This window comes from Sphaeramia orbicularis, chromosome 6 (assembly GCF_902148855.1).
Source record: "Sphaeramia orbicularis chromosome 6, fSphaOr1.1, whole genome shotgun sequence".
Taxonomy (NCBI): Eukaryota; Metazoa; Chordata; class Actinopteri; order Kurtiformes; family Apogonidae; genus Sphaeramia; species Sphaeramia orbicularis.
Window position 1 is genome coordinate 17,977,835 of NC_043962.1, and position 18,560 is coordinate 17,996,394.

Sequence of the window (18,560 nt, forward strand, 5' to 3'; positions counted from 1 at the left end):
GGAACACTTGCACAAGTTTCAGGAAGCGTGTGAAGGCAGTTATTGAGAAAGAAGGAGGACACATAGAATAAAAACATTTTCTATTATGTCAATTTTCTTGTGGCAAATAAATTCTCATGACTTTCAATAAACTAATTGGTCATACACTGTCTTTCAATCCCTGCCTCAAAATATTGTAAATTTTGCTTCCCCACCCTGTATATTTGGCTGTAAATCAGTTGCTAATTGTTATCAGACTGCAATTAATAGTTTTGTTTTGTTTTTTTGTTTTTTTTTAACAAAAAGGTTTTTCTTCATATTATTTGAGTGAATAATAACTAACATAAAATGTGAGAAAACATCAGATCAGTGGCATTAAAAATGTTTTTTTCTTTCATAGTTTTCACACAGTATGTCCATAAATACATGTTTCTTTGCTTCAAAAATTAAATTCATTAAAAGGTGTCCAGCTAAGTGGATATTTTTGTAACTCGATGGAAAACAGGTTCATAAAAAATTTTAATCACATTGTATTTTTTTTCATGCCTAACGTTGACTAAAAACACCCAGGGAAGAAATCTTGATTAAGGTTCTTATCATTCATACATGAAAGGGTTAAATCAACTTGGAATTGAGTACAGTGAACTGATGATATTAAGTCCAATGATTATACAATCATTAGACAATTATTAGACTAATACTACTTCAATGGAAAGATAAACAACCTCCATTTAAATTTTGGTTTCTGGATCTTTTACATCATTTAACATTGGAAAAAAATCAAATATTCTGTAAGAGGATGTGCCAATAAGTTTTTCAGTACCTGGCAACCTGTTCTGAATCACATAAAAGAGGTAGATCCCTCACTTATTCCACAGTAGTCTTATTAAAACGAGTCTGTGACTAATATCTGTGTTCCTTATTTATTTATTTATTACCTCCACCAAGGAGGTTATGTTTTTGTCAGTGTTGGTTTGTCTGTTTGTCTGTCGGTCTGTGTGCAAAATAACTCAAAAAGTTATGGACGGATTTGGATGAAAATTTCAGGAAATGTTGATACTGGCACAAGGAACGAATGATTAAAGTTTGGTGTTGATCGGGGGTGGGGTGGGGCACTGATCTGCCTTGGCGGAGGTCTGCGCTCTACGAGTGCTTTTCTAGAAAAGACAGCGCAGACCTCCGCCAAGGAAGATCAGTGCCCCCCCCACCCCCGATCACCACCAAAATTTAATCATTCGTTCCTTGTGCCAGTATCAACATTTCCTGAAATTTTCATCCAAATCCGGGGCACTGATCTGCCTTGGCGGAGGTCTGCGCTTTCCGAGTGCTTCTAGTTTATTATTATCATTGTCAATTATCTTTTTTAATGGTGCAACAGGGTGGGAATGTTCATGGGTTTGGGTATTAAAAACAAAAACAATGAGTGTATTATGCTTTTCTGAATGACTCAATATGTAAAAAAAAAAAAAACACTGAACAAAAAAAAGTCTAATGATTATACAAGGCAACGGACATTGCAACAAATTTTGATTTAAATTAACTTGGCATTTATTGTGTTGTACTTAAAATAGCAATTCCACTCAAATCAAGCATGTAAGTTTGATACACTCCTGTTTTCATTACTCATTACTCACATTTTTTAAGGCAACCGGTTTCCTTCAATTTTTTAAATTAACCCTTTCATGCATAGTGGTCACTACAGTGGACAGTTACTCTACAGCTGTTCTCTTGTATATTCACAGGTTTTGTTGTTTCTGTTCCGTATCAGCTAACACAGTGGACACTTACACGTCATCTCATAAACTGCAATTCATACCATTATTGTAACTTTGCTGTTCTTGGTTGGTTCTTGAGTGGAAATCAATTGTTAATATTTATTTTTTGCATATTATCTCCATTAAGTGAGTCATAACTAATATTAGAATATGTTAAAATGTGAGAAAACATCAGATTAGCTGCATTAAACATGGTTTCATTTCACTGTTTTCATATCACTTTATGATATTGGGTTTTAAATACATGTTTCTTTGCTTCAAGAATACAATTCATGGTGTAGCTGAGTGGACATTTTTGTAAGTCCATGAAAAACATGTTGATTTTTTCTAAAATTCAATCACATTGGTTTTTTTTTTCATGCCTATAGAGGAATAAAAACACTCAGGAAAAAAATCTTGATTAACCCATAAAGACCCAGTGTGACCTCTGTGGCAGTTCCAAAATGAATTTTTCTCTTTATTTAACCTTTCTTAAATGGTTAATCACCATTTATCATAATATTATCCTCTGTACTTTGCGTTTCTACAATAAAAATCAGGTATTTTCCCATGTTTAATTTACTGGTCATATAGATGTTCATAAAAGCTCCTATTAAAGTTAACTGTCATAATATCAGGAACTGAGAAAAATGAAGAAAATGTGACTTTTTCAACAAAATTTATCATTAACTGAACATAAACCAAGTGTCTCCATCCACTGTCATTGATCCAACTCCATGGGTTTTACTGGTGAATCAATGTTGTAGAAGATGACTGTGTTTCCATGGTAACTATGGAGCCTCTGAACATCCAAATGGGTCATATCTGATGACCATGAAAAGGTGACAAACTGCATTTTACACCAATTATTTAAATGTATTGATAGGATTAATGGATCACAAGTTATTAAACATTTTATAAGGGTAGATGATTTTGGTCGCCAGTGGTTGTTTGGGTCTTTATGGGTTAAGGTTCTCATAATTCATGCATGAAAGGGTTAAACTCAACTTATCCGGTCTTAAAGCGTAGCTAGAGAATGGCGAGTTCGGCGTACTCAACAGGAAATGCATACTTTCTCTCAGTCAGACTTCACAAACTCATTCACAGGGGTATTCAGCGCTTGTGATGAGTGCAGCCACAGATGACAGCAGTAATTTGACAAAAGCTGTCATTCTGTAGACACGACGTATTCCCACGGTGACCTCCTCGAGTGCTCAGAGTCCGAAAAAGGTCAAATGTTCTCCGACTTTCAAATCCACACATGCACTTCACCTACACACTCTCGCTCTCTTTACCCCCCGGGAGAGATTGAAGCTGGGTTCTTGTGTCGGGTGGCTTCGTGTCACTGAGCCAGAGACTGATAATTCTCAGAGCCAGCCACTCAGATGAAGGGTCAGCCTCTATTTTCTTCTAAGCTCTTTTTTTTTTTTCTCTCTCTCTTACACACATCTCATGTGTCTACGCAATCTCTCTGGCCTTAATACTTCCCATCCCTCTTCTACACATCTTATTGCTGACCCCTTTCACCTCACCTTGCTGTTTGGAAAGTTACCTCTCAGTTGCCTGACATAGCACTAGTGCAATTATTTTCATCCATAGCTTGTTATAGAGCACAAACAGTAGGAGACCATCCATCCAGCTATATAGAGTCACATCTCATGTCGTCCAATTTCCTCCACAAAAAAAAAAAAAAACATTAATGTTATTCTTTTGGTTCGCTCCACTCTGCTAAGGCTCCTTGTGTCAACTCTTCCGCAAATGGCATTTAGACTCTGAAATCCATTCAGGCTTTCCACTAAGGTACTCTCAAAATATTGCCTAACGCCTATGAAAAGGTCACATATTCTCTTTGTCCACTCGAAGTCTTTGTCATTGATTTGGAAAAAAAATCAACCTGTATAAAGCACAATTACACCCGGCATCTCTCCTTCCTGTCAGAAGTACTGTTAACTTTCTGAACTCAATTTAGTGTTAAGAGCCAGGAGTTTTGTATCCCAGCCTTCAGAGTATTTTGTCATTATCATGGCTGAAAGGTGTGTTCTTATCAGCACTGAATGTAAAAGTAACCTTCGCATCGATATTTGGGAAGGAAGTATCTCTTAACTGCTTGTTTGCAGGGGACGTCGACAAGACAAGGCCAAGCAAATGGTTTGTTTTGCCACCGTTTCCCAGTAACTAAACTAGAATTACCCATTTGACAGTCACTCCGGTGCTGTAGCTTGTTAAAATTGAAATAGTAGTGGGCCGAGTTGTCATGCATCGCCCTCAGTTGCATAATCATGTCCATGCCCTGTAAGGGTGAATACTGTATTTGGATCAAGAAAACAGGAAAAAAGATTGTGTAGTACTGTGTTGTTGTGGACTAGGTGCACAAATAACTGGTGCAGAATCATACTGTGTCAAGTTGCATATATAAGGTTTACCCTGCAAACAAGCAATCAGCCAATGTCCTGTACCAAGTTTGTAATAATGTTCTAGCATGTAAAGCCGATTGTGTGCAAAGGGAAAATTACTTTCGAAATGTAATAGGTTAAGATATTACTCTTAAAATGTATTAACCCTTTCATGCACGAATTATGAGAACCTTGATCAAAATTTTTTCCTGAGTGTTTTTATTCCTCTTCAGGCATGAAAACAACAATGCGATTGAAAATTTTCTTCTGAAAAATAAATTTAAAAATAAAATAAAATAAAAAATAATTAAAAAATTGTTTCAAATACATTTTTAAAAATGAAAAATAAAATAAAATAAAATAAAATAAATAAATAAATAAATAAAATTATTATGAACCTATTTTCATGAAGTTGCAAAAATATCCATTCAGCTGGACACCACACATTTAATTTTTGATGCACAGAAACATGTATTTACTGATAAATTGTGTGAAAACTATGGAGAGGGCTTGTGATTCTGGGGGTTTATTCTCAGGAGAGATCTACATAATTTTACCAGTTCATGTCAGAAAACATATGTAGTGTCTTAAAACTTTAATAAAGATATGTGTAAAAAACAACAACAACAAAAAATAAACAGAAAAGAACAACAAAATCCACGAAAATACAAGAGAACAGCTGTAGAGTAGCTGTCCACTGGAGTGACCAGTATGCATGAAAGGGTTAATGCATGTATTTAACTATTGTAATTAGATGACATGCTTGATTTTTCTGAGTCCTAAAATGTCATTTTAATGCAACACTGTGCATTATTAGAGCCCTTTTCTGATTTCAGAAGGAAAAACATGTGGGTCAAGTCACTTAGTAACAGTAAGAAAATAGTTCAAATTGTGCTTAATTTTCTTTAGACATTTCAGGTTGTTCATATTTGTTCAGTTTATTCACATTTTATTGTTACAGGATAGTTTGTAAATGTAAATATTTTCATAATTTAATGCTATTTTTTTGCTCTAAAACATAGACAAAATTGTGAAGTTGTCATTATTTATAGTCATAATGTAATATTATTTTTTTTCACATCAAACTGAGAAGAAAATACGGAGTCATTATTTTTTGTAGGTTATTCTGCTGTTATTATTTGACTGTAGATCATATTGGTCTGTATGTGGAACCTGAGTTCCACAGCCTTGACTGTGGAATTTTTGCACTTTGCAAATTCATCCCACGGGCCGCATTGGAACCTTTTGCATTCTCGCATGTTTGAGACCTCTGATGTACAGTGAATCAGTGAATTAAATACAGGAAAATATGCGATTTATAGTGATAAAATACAAAATACAGAGGATAATATATTAAATGATGATAAATCACATACGAAAGGTTAGATATAGAGAAATTTTCGGTAACACTTTACTTGAAGGTCTAGTTTATAATGCATTAAGCGCACATTCATAAGACATTATAATGCATTCATAATGCATTATAAAAGTTATTACAACAGTTTATGATCATGTACAACAACTTATACCAAGGTTAATAAAGTATTATAAGTATAGGCATAATGGATTATAAATTCAGCTTTCATAATGTTTTATACATGCATACCAAAGCAGTGTGAAGGAAATAATTTTTTTAGGTGGGGAACTTTTGTTAAGTTTTGCCACTGGTCCCTATACCCATCTATTTTAGGGATTTCATATTTATTAAAAAAAAAAAAAAAAGTATGTGTTTGAATTAACAAAGATTTAGAGCTGCCACATTATTTTTTATTTATGTATAAAGCAACATGTAACATTTCTATTTACCGTCTCTGTTCTTTTAATGTTTTGTTTTTGCAAAATACAGAGTAATTAAGAACACTTTCATGTATAATTTTTGACTCACACTTTACTTAGAGCCAGCAGATACTGCTCATACGTCATCATACTTGTGTTATAATATCATACAATTGATAATGTGTTCTGTAACCCAGGACTGGAGATTCTTCCAACAAACACTGTTGTCACTTTGGTATGGATGTATAAAACATAATGAAAGCTGAATTTATAATACATTATGCCCACACTTATAATACTTTATTAACCTTGGTATAAGTTGTTGTACATGATCATAAACTGTTGTAATGACTTTTATAAATGCATTATAATATCTTATTAATGTGTGCTTAATGCATTATAAACTAGACCTTCAAGTAAAGTGTTACCAAATTTTCTTTATGAGTTAAAGTTTGTAACCATTCTGTTTTGCTGGTACAGGCCTCTTTGACTCCTGACAGGTATATTTTATTTAAATTTAGTTGTGCTGTGCCAGAAGCAAGGATATCTCTTATGCATTCTCTATTGTCACAGATTGGGCTACAGTAAGATTGCACATACAATTCACATTTATGTCCTGTCACATCTATGATGTCTGTTGCCTCTAGGCCAGTATCTCAGTGGTTTATACATTCTCCAGACACCGTATCTCCCAGACCACACAGTCAATTTAACAGTCACAGCTCAGTATCTTCAATTTTCCAGTTTTTCAGTCTCTCTCATTAATTTACAGCGTGTCCTTTCCTTTCTGTCTTCTTTATCTTCCTCCTCTGTCCTGTCCATCTCGTTCCACCGCTGATCCACACACAACAAAACGGGACATTACGAAACATTTTAGTTTGATTTGGTAATGCTGATGTAATGCTGATGCTTATAGAGCTTTTTTTTTTTACCCCTACTTCAAACACTGCTCAGACAGTCATAATGACGAACTGGAACTGTCAAAAAACTACTTGCTTCCCAACGCTGATGCAAGATGATCACAAAAAGTAATTGCATCATTTGTCATTTTGATTTACACCACATTACCCAGATCAGACTTGAAACATTTTTTTTTTTTGCATGAACTGTTATTTTTGTTTTAAAGGAGTCTTTATATATAACTCGCACAAGAAAATATTTAAATGGACCATTTTATTTGTCTGACCCGAGATCTGAATCATAACCCTGGAGCTGCTTCGACTGTGTTTGATAAAATAACAATGACAGGGCAGCGCTGCTTTAATAGTCTCTTTTTGTGACTGTTTACAAGCTTCTTCAGTTTATGCAGATTCCTTGATCCTCCTCCTGCTCATGGGGTATAAACATAAACATGACTGTCCAGCAATTAAAAGAAGATAAGGAGCTCAATGGAGAGTCTTGAGGTCAAGCTTAGTGGCCAGGGACGGATAACTAGTGAGATCAGGGGTATTTCCTGTGGCGCTGATGACAGTGTTTTTGTCATAGTGGTGGTAGTAGTAGTGTAAGGAGGATAGAGATTAAACCATGCTCCTGGTAGGTTCCAAAAGACAGATTGAGTGGGGGCTGGGTGGTTTCACAGTCACTTAAGAGAGTGACACACTTGGACGATCTCCCTTCACTGGGCATTAAACACAATTAAGAGAAGGCGCTGTATCCCTCACCACCTGGACACTTAAACCTCTTGGTGCTCCCCTCGCCGCCTATAAATCCACTCTATCTATGTGGACCCTTAAACTTACTATTCCCTCCATGCTGCTTCCCCAAACCCTTACACGCTCTATATAATCTGGCCTCCGGAAGACTATCAGCTGTGTTTCTGTATATTAGGGACTTTGCATTGGGACATGACCTTTTCCCAGTGTTTTCAATTGACGTTTTCATTCTCTGGTTTTTAATCAGGGAAGCATTAAGGGCCGGTGTGTGCCTTCCAGCAAATACAGTCGCTTCTGAATTATTTAGGTGACAGATGATTGAAAGTCTTTCAAGTACTGCTGCACCTCTCTTTTTCTTGCTCTTAAGAGTGGGACTACGCAGTGATCTTCAGTGTCGTGCAAGTTACTTCCAAACTGTAATACATTACAGTAGGCCTGTAACGATACACAAAATTTTCGGTTCGGTACGTTTTCGGTTTTGAAAGCCACGGTTCGGTTTTTTTCGGTTCGGTACGGGAAGAAAGAAAACCCCTCAAAATGTCTTTAATACATTTATGAATTTTTGAACATTTTTTCCCCCAATTTTTGGACACAATAGAATATAGGAAAACAGGAATAATATAAGTCTGCTGCTACAAATCAAATAGAAAATAAAATAAATTATTAATATTACTAAATGTATTTTAAACATTAGTATTGCACTTTTCCCTGAAAGTTAATTTTGAACAAACAACAAAAATCTAATCACAGTTCTGTCAGTTCACATTCTGCATAAAAATATCAACAAAAAAATTCTGTATGAAGTGCAACATTAACAGGAGGTTAAACTGGTATTCTGTTTTAACAAACTGAAGAGCAACACTGACAACAAACTTAACCAAATTATTTATTTTAGGACAGCTAACAAACTGTTTAGGCCACTTTGTGTACTTGTGTGTGTGTGTGTGTGTGTGTGTGTGCGCGTGCAAGGTGCGATTTGTCTGGGGGATGGTTTGTTTGTTGTTTTTTTGTTTTGTTTTTTTGGTCGGAGCCGGGGGGGTGGGGGGGGTGCAGTCCGGCCCATAAGTAACGTAACTAACGCTGGCGTGAAAGGAAAGTGAAACTTTATTTTATATACTTTCAGTGTCCAACTCCGAGTTCTATTCCTCTGTTATACAGCGTCCGTGAGAGAGAGAGAGAGAGAGAGAGAGAGAGAGAGAGAGAGAGATAGTGTGTTGTAGAACTACCGTAGTTCCTAGGGGCCAAACAACGTTCGTCTTATCACCGTCTCTTTCCTTGTTGTTGTCTTTCACCTGAACCTGAACTGATCCAAACTGGATTGGACTGATGGTGGAGGGTCTTCAGTCTCTTCCTTCCAGGTTCACATCATATTTGTTTTTTTTTTTTTGTTTGTTTGTTTGTTTTTTTTACCCTTTATCAGCTGCTATTTCATATTTCGGGTCACTGTGTGCTCCTTCAATATATCCGTGTGAAATTTGCGCGGATTTAAAGTTCCGCATCAAACAATGTCTTTCGTTCCTTTTTCTCAACAGACTGTGTACCGAACCGAACAGGTGTGTACCGAAACGGTTCGGTTCGGTACGTGTACCGTTACAGGCCTACATTACAGATTACTTGTTACTGTTTTTTTTTAAAGTAATTCCTTACCTTACAATATTATTATCTCAGAATTTTAATGTGTTACATGACTCCTCTATTATCTTGGGCCAGCTATGGCTCAGGAGGTAGCACGGGTCGTTCAATAACATAAGGCACAAGGTGTCAAACATGCGGCCCCGGGGCCAAATCCGGCCCGCCAAAGGGTCCAATCTGGCCCTTGGGAAGAATTTGTGAAATGCAAAAATTACACTGACAATAATAATCCTTTGAGTTCAGGTTCCACATTCAATCTCAAGTGGGCAGGACCAGTAAAATAATATCATAATAACATATAAATAAAGACAACTCCAAATTTTTGTCTTTGTAAATGTAAATATTTTCATGTATTTACACTAAAACAAAGTAGAATTTCACCAAAAAAAAAAAGTGAATAACCTGAACAACCTGAAATGTCTTAACCCTCCAGTATCTCATCCAGTGAGGCCCTTACTAAGCACCAAGTGTGCCTTTTTGGCACACTTGTGGAATAATGTCCAAAAAATTTTCATACAGTTTGTTTTTAATTCTTTTACACTTTTTTTCTATTTCATCAACTTGAGCTGTAAATAAAAAATACCAAATACTCAATAATTGTCATATTTTTAACCCTTTAAATGCTGTGTTTGTAATGTAAACAAACCATTTTTTTTGGATGCAAAAAACACAAAAAAAAATTATTTTTTCAATATACTACATAAAAAGTGGATCACATATTGGATTTTTTTCATCCTGGCATATGTCAATGATTAACTCCAACATCGGTTAATTTGCATTATTATTTTTGGCGCAAGGTCAAATGTTCAAAAATACTAGCATCTGTCACCAAGTGTGCGTAAAATGCACACCTATAAATCAAACTATTAAATATTATACGTTGATTTATTTTTCTGCTCTAATTTGATTTTATTTTTGTAAATCAAGGTCAGCCATATTTCTTAACAAATTCCTTTTATTTTTCCACATTATTCACATCCTTTTTGTTTGGATAGTTTGTAAATGTACAGGGGTTGGACAAAATAATGGAAACACCTTCACCTCAAGATGATAATGCCCCAATCCATACAGCTAGAATTGTTAAAGAATGGCATGAGGAACATTCTAATGAAGTTGAGCATCTCGTATGGCCGGCACAGTCCCCAGACCTCAACATTATTGAGCATTTATGGTCAGTTTTAGAGATTCAAGTAAGACGTCGATTTCCACCGCCATCGTCTCTAAAAGAGTTGGAGGGTATTCTAACTGAAGAATGGCTTAAAATTCCTTTGGAAACAATTCACAAGTTGTATGAATCAATACCTCGGAGAATTGAGGCTGTAATTGCCGCAAAAGGCGGACCTACACCATATTAAATTATATTTTGTTGATTTTTTTAAGGTGTTTCCATTATTTTGTCCAACCCCTGTAAATACTGACATAATTGAATGTTATTTTTTGCACTAAAACAATTTGGAGTTGTCATTATTTATTGGTTATCATGTTATTATTGTACTGGTCTGGCCCACTGCAGATTAAATTGGGCTGAATGTGGCCCCCGGAAGAAAATGAGTTTGACACCCCTGCTGTATATGGTATATTTTCTGTGCAGAGATGGAAATATAAAAGACAGTTAATGCAAACACAACCGTTTGTACTCTTTTATTCCCTCACCCACTGAGAATCGATAAGAGAATCAATAAGGAATTGGATTGATAAGCAAAATCGATAATGGAATCAGAATCGTTATATTCTTAGCGATTCCCATCCCTACAAATAAGTATCCTTGTCTTAGAGTTTTATATGAGGGCCATGTTCACAGGCTCTTTTGCTTTTGTCCTTGGCAGGAGCATGTGGTTGTTACAGCAAAGATTTGAGTCTTGAACAAAATCCTCCTCACCTTGGCCAGCACCGTCAATCAGTGATGGAATCTGAGCACCGGCAACAAGGGCTTTTATCTGTTCTGAGTAATTATGGTGTGGCTCTCATTCTTCCACTTTTATTTGCAGGCGTCTTTGTTTTCAGCACAAGCCTTCGGGGCTATTCATCCGCCTCCTACATATGTACTGAGGCACCTTTATAAATGGCGGTCAGCTTACACAAAGCCGGTCCTCACTGATGAAAGGTCACAGGTTAATTGAAGTAAATACGCACTCGTGATACTCGAGCCGAGCTGCCTTCGACACTTTGACTGAACGTGGGGCCACGGTTTATATACATTTAGATCCTATAGGGCTCATTAGATTCGAGGCATCTCTCAGCACCTCATGGGACTCACACTTGAAACCCCACATCACAATCTACAATCACCAAGAGCCACTTTTTACTTGGGCGTACTTGTACACGCTCTAAGTGACTTTGCTCGCCCCCGGGTGTGCTTATCAACCGAAATGTGCTATTAGTCATACTGAAGTTGCACTTGTTTGTCAAGGAGGTGCTGCTGCGTATTCCAAGTTATAGTATCAGCTGTGCTATTTCTCACTTGAACTTTGTCAGCTCCAGAAAATTAGCACCGTGTATGTTTTTTTTTTAAGAGACAAAAACACGACAGATTTATCCGTATCTTGCTCGCGATGACGACTTTGTGAATTAGATGTGCAGATGTGCGTGGAGGAATGGATGCCTCTGTCCGTTTGTTTGCACGCATAGCAGGTCTGTTGAACATATTGCTGTCAGGCATTAAAGTGTTCTCGAGCAGCCGTGCAAAGATGAGAAAGGAAAGGGGGAGCATTCGGAATAGTGAAGTGGAAAAGGTGGCGATGCAGTGATTTACCATGCTGCCTTTCCCATATTTTACCTCATTTGGGATTTTTTTTTTTTTTTATTCATGCCAAGATTGCCTTGGGTAATTCATTCTATTAAATGCAGGCAAAAATGTCACCAGCTCCCATATTTCTCGGAGTGGTGAATTGCTGTTATCACTGATAGATGAGCTGACATACTAGTGGGCGGGACATTCCACGCCTCCAATCAAAGCTTTCCATAAACATTCCGTTGCATCAGTAGACCTCGCATACATCAACAGGGGACCGGTGAGGAATTAGGGAATTGCTCCCTCTAGGTGATGTTCCAATCCACTACAGATGATTTTTGGAAGTTGGGGAGTGTTCACTTTAGGAGTGCCAGTAATTATACAACTGTTTGTTCTGGATTTAATGTAATCAGCTCAAACTTGTAAACCAGTACGGCCCAAGTCCAAATTTTTCTCTAATCTCTCGCAGAGCTATTATTGGCTTATCATAGATGTAATTGGTGTAAACCCTCTTGTTTTTTGAGCATTGTTTAGTGATGGATGACTGCGTGGGAATTCCCCAGGCAGCCAAGTGGGAACTAGAGCTTGTAGCATTGGGCTTTCTGAGAGTGGATTTATGTTCATTTAATGCCAATGTTTTTCAACCTTGGGGTCAGGATCCCACATGGGGTCGCCTGAAATTCAAATGGGGTCACCTGCAATTTCTAGTAATTGATTAAAAAAAAAAAAAACAAAAAAACTTACTAATAAAAAATGTATGGTGAGTTGAGAGAGACAATAACAATCCATAAAAGACATGACAAACTGAAGCTGAAACTGAAACACGGTGGTACTGTTTATCTTTCAAATGGTTTAAGATACTACAGCTCCTTCATAATTCATAGTAGGGATGTAACGATTACCGGTATAACGGTAAACCGCGGTAAAATTGCAGACGGTTAGTATTACCGTTTAAATTCTAATTATCATGATAACCGTGTTTGATTACCACACTTTTAGGGAAAAACACCTATGTAAAGATCTGCTTTTATGTCAAATGTTTGACTATGGTTTTGATTTATTACAAATTTGATTTTATATCCCTAATATTTGGAGCCATTATTTACTTTAAAGTCTTTGAAAAGGTTCGTTAAGCATCTGTGTTATTTATGCAATAAAGCAGGGGTGTCAAACTCCGGTCCTCAAGGGCTGGTATCCTGCATGTTTTAGATATTTCCCTCTTCCGTCACACCTAGAAGCTATTCCATTGTTATCAGGCTTCTGCAGAGCATGTTGATGAGCTGATCATTAATTAAACCATGTGTGCCAGAAGAGGGAATTATCTAAAACATGCAAGATACCGGCCCTCAAGGACCGGAATTTGACACCTGTGCAATAAACTATATAAATTTTTCAAATCAGATTTTTTTTTTTGTGTGTGTGTGTGTTTTCTGGCCTTTTATGTTGATATAGTAGGTTAAAGTAAATAAAATAATAGGCAGATGATATAAATGAAGTTGTGTTGAAAAAAAAAGATACCAAACATGGGTATAGTAAACAAAGGCAAAATCAAAAGGACTAAAAAACAGACAAAATAGGCTCAGACCACTAAGGGTTAATATTTGAATGTTTCTGCCAACAGAAAGTACATTGCGCCTATTATTTTATTTATTTATTTTTTAAATACAACTTGGTTAAATTATTTCAGTGTGTGTGTAAGTACTTTTTGAACATTTTGAGCATAATTTCAATATTATCGTGATAATAATGATAACCGTGATAATTTTGGTCACAATAACCATGATATGAAATATTTGTATCGTTACATCCCTGATTCATAGTTTGAGTTATTGTTTGTTCAGTATTAATGTGCAGCCTTGTAAATACAAGCTGGACTGACTGTACATATCCTGACCAAGGAAAATAAAATTCTCACTTTGTGCAGTAATCTACACCTGGCTTTTCTGCCTCTGTCCAGAATAATATATATTATATAGACTAAATGTCATGTAAAACTAACATTTACTTGCAACATAGTATAACAAACTATTACATGATCAAAAAAATTAATTTTAGCAAAAAAAAAAAAAAGCTCAGTTTTTAATGTCTGGGGCGTCAGAAATTTGTGATATTAAAATGGGGTCAGGAGCCAAAAAAGGTTGAGAACCACTTCTGTAGATGTGCATCTGTCGTCACAGGATAGGAGAAGCTGAAAATAAAGTTGTTTTTTGTACTGATGACTGTAGGTTATTTAAGTGAAAATGACTTGTTCTCTTGTTCCTTTACTCACCTTGTCATCTGTCTTATCTTTTGCCTTGCAGTTATGTGGCTGTGGGCTGCTCGGCGTGGGCATCTGGCTCTCTGTGTCTCAGGGCAGCTTCGCCACCTTCTCACCCTCATTCCCCTCACTGTCGGCTGCCAACATGGTCATCGCCATCGGTGCCATTGTCATGGTAACAGGCTTTCTCGGTTGCCTGGGTGCCATCAAGGAGAACAAGTGCCTGCTTCTGAGCGTGAGTTACAGCTACATACCTACACGATGCTAATTCTAATAAGACAAACAGGCACACTTTGCATATTCACTTTTGTTGTACATTTCGTTAGCCTCATAATTAGCATAATTGCCTAAGTCAGGCACTATATGGACAAAAGTATTGGGACACATTGAATTCAGGTTTTTCATTTCTAACAGGGGTCTGGGATATAAAACAATAATGTAAAAATGTCATAATGTAGTTTTATCTTTTAATAAATATCACACTGATTATTAATATCAATGTTTATATCTCAAGTCTGCATGAACAGGACATCTTATGAGCTGTATCAATGATGTGTCCCAATATTTTTGTCCATATTATCTATAAACTTTAAAATTTCCTCAAATTATAATGGGAGATTTTTCTTCCTCAGTAAGATGTGAAGAAAGTACATGGTTAGCTGTGGTAGAACATTATTATTCACAGTCAGAGCATGAAAAATATTGTACAAATTTAGAGGTCGAACATTTAAAATCATAGTCATGGATATAACAAAAACCCCCAAAAAGAATCAAGGTTGAGAGAAGTTAAGCAAAAACCATCTCAGATGCATTTTGGAATTATTTGTATAGCTCATTTCAGCAGCAAGGCAATTCAAGGAGCTTCACACAGGACATTGAAATACAACGACAGGGAAAAAGAAACACATTTAAAACATTATAAAAGAAACATGTAAAAGGTGATTAAAAACAGCAAGTAAGAAAACAACACATAAAACCCAAAAATATAAAAAGACACACATAATAAAGTAAGAGTTGCAGTGCAGAGTTTCAAAGAGAATATAAAATTTAAAAAGTTGAAAGCCTTTTAGTCAAAGGCAGCAGTGAACAGGTGAGTCTGTAACCTTGACTTAAAAGAACTCAGACTCTCAGCAGACCTGATATTTTCTGGTAGTTTGTTCCAGATATACGGGGCATAGAAACTGAACGCTGATTCTCCATGTTTAGTTCTGACTTTTGGAACACAGAGCAGACCTGCACCAGATGACCTGAGTGGTCTGGATGGTTCATACTGGACTAGAAGGTCTCTGATGGATTTTGGGCCTAAACCATTCAGTGCTTTATATGCTAGCAAGAGAATTTTAAAGTCTGTTCTCTGAGAGACAGGGAGCCAGTGTAGAGACCTCAGAACTGGACTGATGTGGTCCATTTGTCATTATTGTTTTTTTATCCCAGACCCCTGTTAGAAAAGAAACACCTTTTTTCAATGTGTTCCAATACTTTTGTCCATGTAGTGTATGACTTAGGCAATTATGCTATGAGGCTAACGATTTGTTATATCATCAATCAATAAAACAATTTTTATTTATATAGTGCCAAATCCTAACAAATATTATCTCATGATACTTTACGTATCGAGTCGGTCGGAGCTAGACTCTGAACCAATTTATAGACACCCAACAGATATCAGTCGTGCAAATGTTGACAGAAATGTTGGTCGGTCCCTGATCCTTGGAGGGAGTGTGGTTGTGGTTGCATGTCTGTGTTCTTCACCTCAGTCTGTTTGCCTGGTTCACTCTGTCACAGCAGATGAATGTGAACAATTGATGTGTGGATTTGTTTCTGGTATTATTTGTTATAGGTATTATTTGTGCGAACACGGTATACGATATTTTGTTCATGCTTTCTTATATTCATCATTTCATAGGTCTTATGCATTTCATTGTTGTGTTTTGTTATGTTTTTTTTTTTTTGTAGTTTTGTTTGATTTGTTTTTTTTCTCTCTCCTCTGCCCAGTTTACTCAGTTCTGGTTGTAGTTATTGTTACCATTATAATTGTCTCCATGGTTATTACTGTTTGTATTGTTGATACTTTCTTGTGAGGGTCTTTGCCACCTTCTTCTGTCTTGTTCTCTCCCCTTCTTCTACCCCCCCCATCCCCCATGTCAGGTCTGGCATTGAAATGTGGTTCAACAAAACTCATAATAAACACAGTAGAATATCAAAGGGTGCTTCATATACTTTATGAAGTTAACCTTAGCAAAGCAAATTTGTTCAGCACCAAAAGGAACCAGACTACCATTCTGCTGTTAGGAAGCTGGACAAGACAAGTAGGAAAAAAAAAAAAAAAAGTAATGTGAGATACTCCCTGGTAAAATGTCCAAATGAAAAAGGATACACAAGCAAAGGTGTCAGAAAAATGGGCAATGATGACTGGGAGTACAGTTGGTGTCGGCTGCTGCCTTATCGGTACAGACAGCTGCCTGTGAGCCCATTAAAAAAAAAAAAAAAAGAGAAAAAAAAAAGGAATTAAAAAAACAAAAAAAGAAATATCTAATGTAGACAGACTCTCACATCAATGCCTATACACCTACACATTCCGGTTACAGGCTAGTGAGAAGATGGCAGCATGTCTGTATTTGTATTTGTCTTCCAAGAGAAACCTCAGCAATGAAAAACAACTGACAGGAAGAGTTGGGTCTGCATTTCATTAAACCTCGTGTAATTTACAGCTGAACCGTGGGATCCTTTTTCCATGCAAATTAACACCAGTACAGTCATGTCTTGGTCACAGATTAAGGAAAGATGTGGCAGTCAACCCTTTTGAGCCCCTACTGTGGTTGAATGAGAGTGTGTAGTGCACTAAAGGCACTTGATATTTTTGTGCTTCGTAATTGAGAACGTTCTATTATTCATTACAAAGAATACTCTGCCTTGACATTGCACTGTTTGCCCAAAGTTGTACAAGTGTTTCTATCTTAAGCACAAGTTAATTACAAAAGTTCAACCAATGGAATGGGGGTTGCTTGGGATCTGGTTAAAAAAAAAAAAGTTTTATGTATAGAAACTTTAAATGAGAACTGGAGTCGAGGCTCTGGGTACTAAACATCACAAACAGCTCAATCCCTTGAAGCTCTTGCATCAGTCAAAAGCCCCACCAAATCCTCAGTGTTCGACATGGCTTCCTTCACCTGCCTAACAACTGTGAAGCAGAGAGAGAGGAAGCGAATGGGCAGGAGGGGGGGGGGGATAGGGGTTGGAATGAGAAAAAAGAGACTTAATGGAAAATAGAGAAGTTGTGATGTTTCTCATTAAACCTCTTGCCACATCTGTGTGTGTGGTGGAGTTGGACATTCACAGCCACAATAATTCAGGGCGTCTGCTGTAGTTGTTTGTTTTTGCTTTCATTCTTTGTCCAGTACATCCAAGGTTGAAGGATGGGAGTTGGAGGAGGAAGGGGAATGAGGGGGTGGGGGTGGGTGGGGGGGGTGTTATGGTACCTGGAAACATCAGAGTGGGTTTAGATCTTCTGGAGCAAACAGATCTAAGTATCCACCTTGACATATTATCTCTGAAGTTAGCTTTACGGACAACTCTCACTGGATTAGAAATATTCAAAGCCCAGACATCCTTTGCAGTGGATTTTCAGTCGTTTTTTTCCTTGCCAAAAATTGTTTACTGAGGCAAATTTATAAAAAAAAAAAAGGGAGGGGGGCTGGGGGGATGAAAAGAGTGAAATATCCAGCTGAAACAGCCAGGCTTAAATCTTTAAAAGTGTGATTTGTTACTAAATGAGAACATACGCCCTCAAAGCTGTGTTTGCATGTGTGAACTATTCTCACACCAATAATTCTACATAGAGAAGCTGTTCTTTTTACCCTCAGCAACAGAGCAAAGTGAAGTGACGAACTGACTGTGAAGGCACAACAGTAGTCGCTTTTCCATTGGACATCTGCGCAAAACTTTACCGATATTTACTAAATGTCGAAAAAACAGAAGGGCGAAATGTCGTTTTTTCCATTAAATCACAAATACGATGATTTGTTTATTTATTATCGCGAGATGACACGAGAAGTCTTTCCATAAACATGGCGACGAATGTAAATACGGTGTTGATTTACAGATATATTCATTATTATTATATATTACCCCTCTATCTCGTACTAAATTTTTTAAAAAATGATTGGGTTTCCTGCAGCGCTGCAACAGATTAATCGACTCAAAGTGATGCAAAAAAATCATTCAACCACATTTCTCCTGAATCAAAGCTTTGTTTCCTTCATTTCTCTGCTGTTAAACATTGGTTCCACTGTTGTGATTCACACGGACGCTTATTGTGACGCACAAAGAAGCTTCAATTCAGGAAAACTGCAATAGAATATTTCCCTTCAATCAATTTGAGTCGAT

At 36.8% G+C, this 18,560-nt stretch overlaps 1 protein-coding gene across 1 annotated transcript in view; it reads left to right on the forward strand.

The window, feature by feature from the left end:
• The window catches only part of tspan9a (tetraspanin 9a), a 156,235-nt gene that overhangs the window by 111,016 nt on the left and 26,659 nt on the right, over window positions 1-18,560 (forward strand). Inside the window, exon 2 of the mRNA XM_030137011.1 lies at window positions 14,218-14,409. Within this exon, the coding sequence (XP_029992871.1) occupies window positions 14,218-14,409 (192 nt within the window). The remainder of the gene's footprint in view (window positions 1-14,217; window positions 14,410-18,560) is intronic.